At 44.3% G+C, this 14078-nt stretch overlaps 1 protein-coding gene across 2 annotated transcripts in view; it reads left to right on the top strand.

The window, feature by feature from the left end:
- The window catches only part of ANKDD1A (ankyrin repeat and death domain containing 1A), a 139877-nt gene that overhangs the window by 115218 nt on the left and 10581 nt on the right, over positions 1-14078 (top strand). For both annotated transcript variants that reach the window (XM_082256153.1, XM_082256154.1), the window contains 3 exons: positions 1020-1118; positions 9366-9464; positions 9543-9638. In XM_082256153.1, coding sequence (XP_082112279.1) covers positions 1020-1118; positions 9366-9464; positions 9543-9638 — 294 coding nt within the window. The remainder of the gene's footprint in view (positions 1-1019; positions 1119-9365; positions 9465-9542; positions 9639-14078) is intronic.

Here is a 14078-nt window from a genome sequence, read left to right as displayed (position 1 = left end):
CCTGTGCCTGTGAAGGCGCACTCTACTAGATCACTGAGTACGTCTTGGGCCTGCCGTCATGGGGCTTCTGTAGCCCAGGTGTGTAAGGCGGCGACTTGGTCGACCGTACACACTTTCACAAAATTCTACAAAGTAGATGTTCAGGCATCGGCGGATGCTTCCTTTGGCCGCAAGGTTCTTAGTGCGGCTGTTCCATAGGGTCCCTTGTTGGGGACTCCTGGCTGTTGGGATAGTTTTTTTGTATCCCCTGGTTTTTTTGTCTTTTCCTGGGTTGTTGCTCCTGTTGAGCACTTATTTTTGCTGTTGCCCAGCTGGTTTCCTTCCTTTGGTAAGGTTCCTTTCTTTGATGTGGAGACTGCGTTGCCTTTCGGCGCGGATACGTTTCCCACCCCTCATGTTTGCACTGTTTTGGGACGTCCCCATATGTGACGAATATGAAGAGGCGGCGACTGTCGGAGGACGTAAGAGAAAACTGAATTTTTGTAAAATCTTACCTGTAAAATTCCTTTCTCTGAGTCCTCCGACAGTCGCCGCCCCCGCCCCTCTTTTGGGGTTTGAATGTATACTCTACTGCTATTCCACTAAAACTGAGATATGGTTGCAGGAAGTAGGAGGGTATTGACTGAGGGGACCACCCCTTGAGGGTGGGATATGTTAAAGCTTTATTGTTAACATATTCTGTTGCCTAGCTACTCCTTCGGAGCAAAGTCTAATACCCCATATGTGACGAATATGAAGAGGCGGCGACTGTCGGAGGACTCAGAGAAAGGAATTTTACAGGTAAGATTTTACAAAAATTCCGTTTTTCAGTAACATGAGGTGAAATTGAAGGTTTGGTTGGTCAAATTTTGAAATCAATGGTTGGCACCACCGGATTACAAAACTTACAAACGTATTCATCAACAAATTGTTTGCACTTCAACCCATGTATGGCCTGCATTATCAATGGGTTCATGTCTAATCAATACATTCTTGCTTTATCAATGAATTCTAGTCTAATAAATGTATTCTTCCCCCAGCAAAAGTCAAGTGCTCTCCACATAGCAGTCCTGCAGAATTTCCCAGCTATGGTGAAGCTTCTCATTGACTGTGAATGTGACCTGGATCTCGCAGATTACGTAAGTTTTATGACTGTTGGCTCTCCTTTGTGTTGTAACGGCCAATAAAAATATCTGTTGTGTGTATTCATTGAGGAAGTATCTACCTGTTTATTGAGCTGACATACATACAGAAAATGTGACTTGCAGCAGCTTTGATGTAATTGCTTAGTAATGCATTGGAAGGACAATAGAAGACCTCAAGCATAGGCGTGCGCACAGGGTGTGTCGGGTGTGCCTGGGCACACCCTAATCATCTAGTGCACATTAGCATTATTGCTCTGTGTGCCAGCGGGGAGATGGGAAAGATCTCAGTATTACCAGCTCAGCCATAAGAGAAGTGCTTAAGCACTTCTCTTTTTATTGTGCCAGCAGGGAGATGAATGCACCCGGGCCATATACATGTAGACACACACATGCATGTGTGCTTGAGATTTGGGGTGCACACCCTAATGCAATGGGCTGCGCACACCTATGACCTCAAGAAAATCTGCAATAGAAGGGGAATCTTCTACCAGGGATTCCCTCACTTTGGAGGGATTTCCTCTCACTTCCTGTGTTGGCTATGGGACAGGAAGTGAAGGGAAATCTCCCCAACAGGGACACAGATGGCAAAAAAACTGACCGGGGTTATAACCCTCCCTTACTCTATTCAAAATAAATTAACATTTTGCCTTCAGTTCTAGTTTAAGTGCAATGTAAGAAAAAGCTGTTAAGGGTTTCATAAGGAATAAGTCCTGCAAGCGACCCTGAGGCTCTAAATCAATCAGTTATTTGCCGCAGACACTTCACTTCTCATAATAGTGTGCTTAATTAAAATAAATATATAGTGTTGCACAAATAAAAAATGATTAAATTAATTAATTTTGTGCTTAAATAATTAAAAATCCAAAATATTCATATGTGACATAATATTAAAGTGCCAATAGTGCTAATAAAGTAGTAAAATATAATATAATATTCATAGAAAAGAGAAAATATATATAGATGAAAATATATAGATTAGTGTTGAGCGAACACGGACTGTATTATTCGTGTTCGTACCGAATAATTGGATTTTTTGTACCCGAACACGGACACGGACACTTTACTGTATGTTCGGGTAAAAATCCGTGTTCGGTCGTTTTATTTCCGGGTTTTGCATGCTTTGGCGCTCTTTTCATGGCGGGCTTTCAACAGCCAATCAACAATCGTTTAACTGGTGTGCCTTAAGCCATCCCAGCCATGCCTGCAAATGTCTCAGTAGCTGTGATTGGCCGTCTGAAGCATGTGACCAAGTCTTTATAAGTTCGAGGCAGCCGCAGCGGCGTCATTATGCTGCTTAGATTCAGGGACAGAGCACACATCAACGTGCTGGCTGCTGATTAGGGAAAGATAGGCAGGAAAAAACCATTTGTGTCCGGATAGAATTGAGGGACAGGTCGGAGTGTTTAGGCAGGGCGAGTTGTAGGCATTTTAGGGATAGAGTCTGCTGAATTATAGGGTCAGTGTCTTCTACAAACTACAATCGATATTGCTGTGTGGGGGGTGGGGTGAATCTGCACTCAATCCTGATCTGCGATCTCTTCTCAATCCTGTTAGGGACAGAGTCTGCTGAATTTTAGGGAAACTGTGTTCTACAAACTACAATCGATATTGCTGTGTGGTGTGGGATTGGAGATAGGCAGGTGTCAGTGATCCACATCCATTTTTCTGTGTGTGAGCTGCAGTGAACACAATCTTTTTGGGCTGCAGTGAACACAATCTTTTTGGGCTGCAGTGAACACAATCTTTTTGGGCTGCAGTGAACACAATCTTTTTGGGCTGCAGTGAACACAATCTTTTTGGGGTGCAGTGAACAAAATCTTTTTGGGGTGCAGTGAACACAATCCTTTTTGGTGTGCAGTGAACACAATCTTTGTGGGGTGCAGTGAACAAAATCCTTTGTGGGGTGCAGTGAACACAATCTTTTTGGGGTGCAGTGAACAAAATCCTTTTTGGGGTGCAGTGAACAACATCCTTTTTGGGGTGCAGTGAACACAATCTTTTTGGGGTGCAGTGAACAAAATCCTTTGTGGGGTGCAGTGAACACAATCTTTTTGGGGTGGAGTGAACAACATCCTTTTTGGGGTGCAGTGAACAAAATCCTTTTTGGGGTGCAGTGAACAAAATCATTTTTGGGGTGCAGTGAACACAATCTTTTTGGGGTGCAGTGAACACAATCTTTGTGGGGTGCAGTGAACACAATCTTTTTGGGGTGGAGTGAACAACATCCTTTTTGGGGTGCAGTGAACAACATCCTTTTTGGGGTGCAGTGAACACAATCTTTTTGGGGTGCAGTGAACACAATCTTTGTGGGGTACAGTGAACAGAATCTTTGTGGGGTGCAGTGAACACAATCTTTGGGGGGTACAGTGAACACAATCTTTGTGAGGTGCAGTGAACACAATCTTTGTGGGGTGCAGTGAACACAATCATTGTGGGGTGCAGTGAACTCAATCTTTGTGGGGTACAGTGAACACAATCTCATACTTCTGAAGGTTTGAGGGTGCTGCCTGTTCCATACTCCCCCTACTCCTCATCTAGCCTTTTAGGGGTACAAACAATAGTAATTGGGGCCTAGTGTGGTTGTGTACGTGTGATATACATACACTTTTTTGGGATCATATTTTCTATTCCGCTATTTAATCAAAAACCTTTGGGGATCAGTTAAATTGGGGGATAGTCTGTGTTGGTACGTGTGAGAGAGATCCACCTTTCCAAGTTGTTGGGGTTCATCTCATACTTCTGAAGGTTTGAGGGTGCTGCCTGTTCCATACTCCCCCTACTCCTAGCCTTTTAGGGGTACAAACAATAGTAATTGGGGCCTAGTGTGGTTGTGTACGTGTGATATACATACACTTTTTTGGGATCATATTTTCTATTCCGCTATTTAATCAAAAACCTTTGGGGATCAGTTAAATTGGGGGATAGTCTGTGTTGGTACGTGTGAGAGAGATCCACCTTTCCAAGTTGTTGGGGTTCATCTCATACTTCTGAAGGTTTGAGGGTGCTGCCTGTTCCATACTCCCCCTACTCCTAGCCTTTTAGGGGTACAAACAATAGTAATTGGGGCCTAGTGTGGTTGTGTACGTGTGATATACATACACTTTTTTGGGATCATATTTTCTATTCCGCTATTTAATCAAAAACCTTTGGGGATCAGTTAAATTGGGGGATAGTCTGTGTTGGTACGTGTGAGAGAGATCCACCTTTCCAAGTTGTTGGGGTTCATCTCATACTTCTGAAGGTTTGAGGGTGCTGCCTGTTCCATACTCCCCCTACTCCTAGCCTTTTAGGGGTACAAACAATAGTAATTGGGGCCTAGTGTGGTTGTGTACGTGTGATATACATACACTTTTTTGGGATCATATTTTCTATTCCGCTATTTAATCAAAAACCTTTGGGGATCAGTTAAATTGGGGGATAGTCTGTGTTGGTACGTGTGAGAGAGATCCACCTTTCCAAGTTGTTGGGGTTCATCTCATACTTCTGAAGGTTTGAGGGTGCTGCCTGTTCCATACTCCCCCTACTCCTAGCCTTTTAGGGGTACAAACAATAGTAATTGGGGCCTAGTGTGGTTGTGTACGTGTGATATACATACACTTTTTTGGGATCATATTTTCTATTCCGCTATTTAATCAAAAACCTTTGGGGATCAGTTAAATTGGGGGATAGTCTGTGTTGGTACGTGTGAGAGAGATCCACCTTTCCAAGTTGTTGGGGTTCATCTCATACTTCTGAAGGTTTGAGGGTGCTGCCTGTTCCATACTCCCCCTACTCCTAGCCTTTTAGGGGTACAAACAATAGTAATTGGGGCCTAGTGTGGTTGTGTACGTGTGATATACATACACTTTTTTGGGATCATATTTTCTATTCCGCTATTTAATCAAAAACCTTTGGGGATCAGTTAAATTGGGGGATAGTCTGTGTTGGTACGTGTGAGAGAGATCCACCTTTCCAAGTTGTTGGGGTTCATCTCATACTTCTGAAGGTTTGAGGGTGCTGCCTGTTCCATACTCCCCCTACTCCTAGCCTTTTAGGGGTACAAACAATAGTAATTGGGGCCTAGTGTGGTTGTGTACGTGTGATATACATACACTTTTTTTGGATCATATTTTCTATTCCGCTATTTAATCAAAAACCTTTGGGGATCAGTTAAATTGGGGGATAGTCTGTGTTGGTACGTGTGAGAGAGATCCACCTTTCCAAGTTGTTGGGGTTCATCTCATACTTCTGAAGGTTTGAGGGTGCTGCCTGTTCCATACTCCCCCTACTCCTCATCTAGCCTTTTAGGGGTACAAACAATAGTAATTGGGGCCCAGTGTGGTTGTGTACGTGTGATATACATACACTTTTTTTGGATCATATTTTCTATTCCGCTATTTAATTTAACTGGGCCTCCATGCGAGACCTGTGTGCCTTGTTGCGCTGTTTTGAGTACTCCACCAACATGGCCAGTGGCAATGACGCCGTTCTCAGCTTAACTATCCCACTTCTATGCCTCCTTGAAAAAACAATTCGGGCGATGATGGAAGAGGATGTGGCACAGGATGAGGAGGAGGAGGAGGATGAAGAGGTAACATTTCCAAGGCTTTCAGGGCAGTCATTCGCAAGGGGCTCCGAGGGTGGGTTCCTGCACACGCAAACGCCAGGGACGCAATTGTCCAGCAGGGGCACAGTTCTGGAGGATGAGGAGGATGAGGAGGAGGAGGAGCTGGAGGAGGAGATGGAACCATGTTCACAGCAGGGTGGCACCCAGGCCAGCTCATGGCCATCACTGGTGCGTGGCTGGGGGGATACAGAGGACACGGACGATACACCTCCCACAGAGGACAGCCTTTCGTTGCCTCTGGGCAGCCTGGCACACATGAGCGATTACATGCTGCAGTGTCTCCACAACGACCGCCGAGTTGCCCACATTCTAACTTGTGCTGATTACTGGGTGGCCACGCTGCTGGATCCCCGTTACAAGGACAACGTACCGTCCTTAATTCACTCACTGGAGCGCGATCGCAAGATGCGCGAGTACAAGCGCACGCTGGTAGACGCCATGCTGCTGGCATTCCCATCTGACAGCGGGGCCACAGTGGAAGCACAAGGCAGAGGAGGAGGAGGAGGAGGTCGCCAACGCAACCAGGGCACCGCCAGCACCTCAGAAGGCAGGGTTAGCATGGCCGAAATGTGGAAAAGCTTTGTCAGCACGCCACAACAAACAGCAGCACCAGCAGCTCAGATGGAACGTCTTAGCAGGAGGCAGCATTTTACCAACATGGTGGAGCAGTATGTGTGCACACGCCTACATGTAGTGAATGACGGGTCTGCCCCCTTCAACTTCTGGGTCTCCAAATTGGGCACATGGCTTGAGCTTGCCCTTTACGCCTTGGAGGTGCTGACGTGCCCTGCAGCCAGTGTATTATCTGAACGGGTATTTAGCACGGCTGGGGGCGTTATAACAGACAAGCGCAGCCGCCTGTCCAGAGACAATGTGGACAAGCTCACGTTCTTTAAAATGAACCAGGCATGGATCCCACGGGACTTTTCCGTACCTTATGCAGAATAGCAATGGATACCGACCTTACCCACCCATTGTTCCATTTTTGCTCTTTCTCACTCTTTTGGGGTGTACCCTCATTTAAAATTTTTGAAAAGAAGCAGTGTTGGCTACCTCGTCCTCCTCCTCAGGGCCAGATTAATGTAGGGGCTATTGGAGCTGCAGCTCCAGGCCCCTACCTTTTATATAGGCCCCGGGTTGGCCATATTCACTGTTACCGCTCTTCTGTCACTTGTAAACACAGAAGTCTGGCTTCTATGCTCGCTTCCCCAGGCAGCACCCTCAGAACCTCCCCACACAGCGTGAAGGCCGGACAAGGAGGGACAGTTGGCGATGCATGGATGTGTTTATGGGCTTCAGAGACAGCATCCCATGTTGAATTAGGCATGCATGGCTGCACCCTTCCTCCTCTGGGTGCATGGCAAGGCACGGCCCTTAAGGCCCTTCAAAATCCTCAGCACCAAGCCCATGATGCTGTTAATCCGGCCCTGGTCCTCCTCCACCGCCGCTTCCACCTACACCGCCCATAGGTGTGCGCAGCCTATTGCATTAAGGTGTGCACCCCAAAGTTGAAATACACATGCATGTGTTTGCCAGCAGGGAGAGTAATGTATCGGGGCCATGTACCTGTAGGCAAGGAGAAATAGAGCAGAGCAGGTCCCAGGGAGATCTTTCCCATCTCCTCACTGGCAATGCTATGTGCCCTAGGTGATTAGGGTGTGCCCAGGCACACCCAGCACACCCTGTGCGCACGCCTATGTCACCGCCACATCCACCACCACCTCAACCTCCCTCCTACTCCATATGGGCCTCGTCCTTCAGAGATGAAGAAGAACATTGTTTTATTTTTCTGTTTTTTTTTTGTTGTTTTAAGTTATTTCCCTATCCACATTTGTTTGCAGAGCACTTGCCATGCTCTTAATTACGTTTTGCTGCCATTTGCAGCACTCTAGCCCTTTCCTTTGGTGTTTTAGAGCCATTTTAGTGCCTTAAAGTTCGGGTCCCCATTGACTTCAATGGGGTTCGGTGTCCGGGAAAAGTTCGGTAAAAGTCCGGGACACGGACCCGGACTTTTTTTTAAAGTTCGGCCGAACCCGTCGAACACGGACATCTAGGTGTTCGCTCAACCCTAATATAGATATAAAAGTCCAGTGTGCAAAGTGAAAAAGGCCAATAAATAAAGTCCAAAATGTAATCCTAAAGTGATCTGACAGAGAAGTGACAAGAGTGTCACAGTGGACAGCCAACCGTGCACCCCCTTGTGACTTTATTGGCCTTTTGCACTTTGCACACTGGACTTTTATATCTATATATTTTCATCTATATATTTTCTCTTTTCTATGAATATTATATTTTACTACTTTATTAGCACTCTTGGCACTTTAATATTATGTCACATATGAATATTTTGTATTTTTGTTAAGATTTTCAGGTCCAGAACTGTGAGTACAAAACAAATAGAGAAATAGGGGTATGCTGGGAAGAAGACACTCTACATCAGTGTTTCTCAACCTTTTTTTCAGTCAAGTCACCCTTTAAAAATTATGGACAGTTTCGAGGCACCCTTTAAAAATGATGGACAGTTTCGAGGCACCCTTTAAAAATGATGGACCGTTTCGAGGCACCCTTTAAAAATTATGGACAGTTTCGAGGCACCCTTTAAAAATAGTGGACAGTCTCCAGGCACCCAAATCTAAAATGTAAAAGATATTCTAATAGTTTTACATAATGCAGCAACATCCACAAGCCCATGTAGGACACCCAACATTAGAGGTGATTTAATCTTCCAAATATACTTTTGCAAACTAGTACTGACTAGTATTCCAATGTTTCTCTCCTCTCTGTTGTTCTACATCACTCAAGCTAATGTTACCCCAACGCTGATGGAGAGGGGGGGGGGGGTCAAACAAGGATGCTCTGCAGATAACTGACATCCTCGTTATCAACTGATGATGCCATTGGTTGTTAGGATGCCGACAGATAGAAGATTGTAATGGTGCACAATGAAAACCTGTGACTTATGCTAGCCATACACTAGCCGAAATATTAGGCGAACTAATTTTCGAAAAACTGAAAATTGGCTGTGAGAACAGACGATCGTGCCATCATGTAATGACTGAATTTCAAACGATAAATCGTTCAATGGACATAAATAAATCTGTTTTTCGTTCAGTTTGTCACATATACCGAGTGCAAATAGGTCGGCCGAGAAACACAATAACCTTTCAATTTATCGTTTGTTTATCGTTCGGCCGGTACATTTTCAAAACTGTTCCTTCGATTTTTCGGTTCTGAAAAGTTAAAAAACGATTTTCTATTTGTGCCTATTAACTGGACGAAAAACGAACGATTGGACCAGATGACAGATTTTCGAACGATCTTTCGGCTAGTGTATGGCCAGCATTAGTGTAACTAAAAGGGCATCCTTCATCCCCACATCGGCTTGTATACAATTTTTGGGCACTATTTAGGCATTTTGCCAAGGCACTCCTGAAGAAAACTCAAGGCACCCCAGAGTGCCTGGGCACCCTGGTTGAAAAAGACTGGTCTACATCAAGGTACTTGCAGACAGACAGGAATGGAGTGGTGACACTCAATCAGGGATGTAAGGTCTGTCCCCTGAAAGATGGATGCTGGTTAATGGTAAGGATGACTTTTATTAACATCTAGTTCTCATGGCTTTGTTGTCCTCGCAGAGGTTGCAGACTCCTCTTCATATTGCGGCAGAACATGGACGTCAGGACATGGCGGAAATGATACTCATTGCAGGTGTAAATCTGAAGCTACAGGACAAGGTATACAATGATAAATTCTATCACTCTATAATTAGTTTACACAGATCTCCTAGAGAGTAACTATGTTCCCCTTTCCAGCAAGGAAAAACCTCTCTTGACGTGGCTGCTCGAGGAAATCACATAAACCTGGCAGATATGATCATCAAGGCCGACAGATTCTACAAATGGGAGAAGGTACAGAAACTGCCCTGCATTTATATTATGTATATTATATTATGTTTTATTACTCTACACTTCCACTTGACCTCCGGAAGATTTACCCCCTTCATGACCAGTCCATTTTTTTTGCGGTACGGCACTGCGTTAGTTTAACCCCTCCTGGACCGGAAGGATTTGCCCCCTTAATGACCAGGCCATATTTTGCGATTCGGCACTGCGTTATTTTAACGGACAATTGCGCGGTCGTGCGACGTCGTACCCAAATAAAATTGATGTCCTTTTTTCCCCACAAATAGAGATTTCTTTTGGTGATATTTGATCACCTGTGCAATTTATATTCTTTGCGCTATAAACAAAAAAAGAGCGACAATTCTGAAAAAAAAAAACAATATTTTTGACTATCTGCTATATGACATTCCCAAAAAAAATAAAAAATCTATTTTTTTTATCATTTTAGGCCAATTTGTTTTCTGCTACATATTTTTGGTAAAAAAAAAATCGCAATAAGCTTATTTTGATTGGTTTGCACAAAAGTTATCGCGTCTACAAGCTAGAGGAAAGATTTATGTAATTTTTATTTATTTATTTTTTACTAGTAATGGCGGCGATCTGTGATTTTTAGTGGGACTGCGACATTGCGGCGGACAGATCGGACTGCTAACGAACATTTTTTACACTTTTGGGGGGACCAGTGACATTACTACAGTAATCAGTGCTAAAAATATGCACTGTTACTGCAATAATGACACTGGCAGGGAAGGGGTTAAGCTAGTGGGTGATAAGGGGTAAATGTGAGCCTAGGGGAGTGATTCTAACTGGGGGGGGGGGAGGGGCTTTTGAAATGATCATAGAGACATGTGATCCTATATAGAAGGATCACAGGCACTCTGTGATCTTTCCAGAAAGAAGACCGTCCTTCTCTCTCAGTGGGGAGTGATTGCGGGTGGCCAGCGGCAATTAGAGCTGCCTGCCCCGTGCATCAGAGTCCCCGCTGCGGAGTGGGGGTGGGTGCGCACCGCTGGCGGCACACGCTCGCCCCCTAGCACCAGGCGTGCTCCCAAGTAGTACTACGTCGGTTTGCTCAGGAGGGGCTGACTGCCGCAGTAAAACTGCGGCAGGTAGTCCTTAAGCGGTTAACTGACAATTGCGCAGTCATACAACGCTGTACACAAATAAAATGTATGTAATTTGTTTGCCCACAAATAGAGCTTTCTTTTTGTGGTATATGATCGATGATAGCGCTATAAACAAGAAAAAACAATATTTTTTTTCTTTTTGGTATAAAACATCCGATAAAAAATTGAACGAATCAAATTTCTTCATAAATTTATGGCATATATGTATTCTGCTACGTATTTTTGGTAAAATCCCCATAAGCGCTTATTGATTGGTGTCTACAAACTATGGGAATTATGCTGGAATTTTTTTTTTTTTTATAATAGTAATGGCAGCGATTAGCAAGTTATAGTGGGATTGCAATATTGCAGTGGACATTCTGACACTTTTGATACTTTGTGGGAACCGGTGACAATAATACAATGGTCAGTGCTAAAAATATGCACTGTCACTGTACCAATGACTCCATTGGACCCAGGCAGTACTTGGAGAGGGGCCGCAAATTTACTCCCAAGATTTTTTTTTTCCAGCAGTTTTGTGTGTCGTCAGTTTGCGGGGCGTTACGGGCAGCATTTCCCCATCTCATAGTGCCGCCTGTAGTGCAAACTGATGAGTATGAGGAGGCGGAGTGTCTCCTCCGGGGAACGTCCCTCATGTGATCGTGGTGTGCACAATGACGTCACTCCATCTCACGCAGGGCAGGCTGGATCTTCTAGGAAGGAGGACGGCACGGCAGACACAGGAGTGACAGGAGGACTGAGGACAGACAGTGGGTGTTTGGTGGACCGGCCGGTGGGGAGTTATGGAATAAGATAACAGTATATATAATATTTTCTAAATGTTATATTTATAAAAGTTATTACTTTTTTTTTTTTTTGTTTGTTTTCTCTTTCATTTATTGACATACACCGCTCCTGATATTCAAAACCATTGGGTTTTACTGCCCCCTACAGGAGTTGGACACTAGGCAGAAAATGATTCTGGCTACACCCATGGGCAATCCCAGAGGGTATACTCCCTCTTCTGTTATAGCACTCAGTTTTTTTCTGCCTAGTCAGGAGTAAGGACCTATTTACTTGCTGGGATCTTTGGTACTGGCAAAATGTTTCAGATTAAAAAAGGTTTCCTCCTGGATTTTTCCTTGTGAGATCTACAATCAACTGCCGGACTGGGAGACGGGCTGGACAAAAAGACCCAGTCTGGCCAGCGAGCACGTGCAGACCTCAGCTCCGCGCTAGGTCAGCCGCGACATAGCCCTGCTGGACGGGGGCTGGCCTGTGAGTTAAACGCCTCACGAGGTCGCATACGTCCGGGTCTCGGCCTGAGTCGCAGCGTTTCTATTGGCCAACAGCCCCCCCATTTCAATGGAGAGGGGTTCTGTCTGGTGAGTAGCTATACAGCCCACGTACGTGTTTGCTTCTGTGTGCGAGCATGAGGGGAGAGGGGCGCTTTTTATTTATTTATTTATTTTTTTTTTTACACTTTCCCTTTAATTTCCTTTTTTTTTGTATCACTTGTATTCCTGTTACAAGGAATGTATGTATCACTTGTATTAGGAAAAGGGCATGACAGGTCCTCTTTATGGAGAGATGTGGGGTCTAGAAGTCCCCAGATTTCGCCTCTAGGCTGGAAAGCTGGTAATCCAAAAAAAATGAAAAAAGTTAAACTATCTTCCCAGCCGAAAAAATGGCAGTATTTACATCTGCCGGGGCCGGGAGTGACGTCATAATGTCACTCCAGGCCTCCAAAGGTCATAGAGATGGCCAGGGACCATCTGGCCCTTGGCCAGCTCTATGGTAAACAGCTATTTCATTCTCTGGGTCATGGGCGAGCCGCTAGAAGAACCAGAGAGTGGCGGGGAGGCTGAACTGCCCCTATAATTGTTTTTACTGTGCAGGGAATTGCCAGCTAAAAAAAAAAGATATCTGAATGGTGGCTGCAGCTGCACCCATCATCCAGAAATCTCCACTGAAAGCCCAGGACGTCGTATGACGTTCAGCGGAATGGAAGTGGTTAAACAAAGTTATGAGCGGTAAAATTCTGTTTGGTTGAATAAATAATTCCATCCTGCTCCCTTGTGTTTTTCTCATCCCTGTTTTGAAAAACAAACATTGATCTAACCCCACTAACCATAGGAAAATTGAGAAAATGTTACAAAATTTAAATTGTTTTCTAAATAAATTTTACTTTGGTGTACCCACCATTAGGATTTATACTGACGCCCTGAGATTTGAGATACTTAGAAAGATTGGGGAGCTTCTGAGGACAGAGCGGTTAGCTGGACAGTTTACTGCACTGATGTTCCTCACCCCCTTCCCTGACAATTTCTATTGACAGGGCTGGTTGATAGTAATGTACTTTCTAAGAAGACACCTCTCCTGCTTCCAGTCCTTGAATTAGATATGCTTTATGTTAGACTCCATGACAGTAGGGAGGTTGCCAGGGGGCGCCATTCTAATTTTGCCCCATGGTCTGTAACCACTTGACCACCGGAAGACTTGACCCCCTTCATGAACAGACCATTTGTTTGCAATTGCGTAACTGCGTTACTTTAACCACTTAAGCCCCGGAAGATTTTACCCCCTTCCTGACCAGGGGGTATTTTGCGATTCGGCACTGCGTGACTTTAACGGACAATTGCGCGGTCATGCGACGCTGTACCTAAACGAATTTGACGCCCTTTTTTTCCCACAAACAGAGCTTTCTTTTGGTGGTATTTGATCACCTGTGCGATTTTTTTGATCATGCGCTATAAACAAAAAAAGAGCGTCAATTTTGCAAAAATAACAATTTTTCACATTTTTTTATATGAAATTCCCCAAAAAAAGAAAGTAAAAATCAAAATTTTTTAACATTTTCAGCCAATTTGTTTTATGCTACATATGTTTGGTAAAAAAAATCGCAAAAAAACGTATTTTGATTGGTTTGCGCAAAAGTTATTGCGTTTACTAACAAAGGGAAAGATTTTTGTCATTTTTGTTGTTTTTTTTTTTTAACGTGTAATGGCGGCGATCTGCGATTTTTTTTGCGGTACTGCGACATTGCGGCGGACAGATCGGACCCTTGACTGACATTTTTGACACTTTTGGGGTTACCAGTGACATTACTACAGTAATCAGTGCTATACATATGCACTGTTACTGTAAAAATACACTAGCAGTGAAGGGGTTAACTTTATTTGAGAGGGAGGGGCTGTGTGTGTCCCCAGGGGCGTGATTCTAACTGTGATTGGCTGTCTGTTGAGCTGTAGTTACACTGATCAACGGTCCTACATAGTAGAACCGTATGATCGGTGTTTCTACACAGGAGAGAATGACAGGCAGATTGTTTACATTAGCT

The sequence above is a fragment of the Pelophylax lessonae genome (genome assembly GCF_965119305.1).
Source record: "Pelophylax lessonae genome assembly, chromosome: 4".
Classification (NCBI taxonomy): domain Eukaryota; kingdom Metazoa; phylum Chordata; class Amphibia; order Anura; family Ranidae; genus Pelophylax; species Pelophylax lessonae.
Note: the sequence above shows the minus strand (reverse complement) of the source record. Positions and strands in the feature narration are given on the sequence as shown.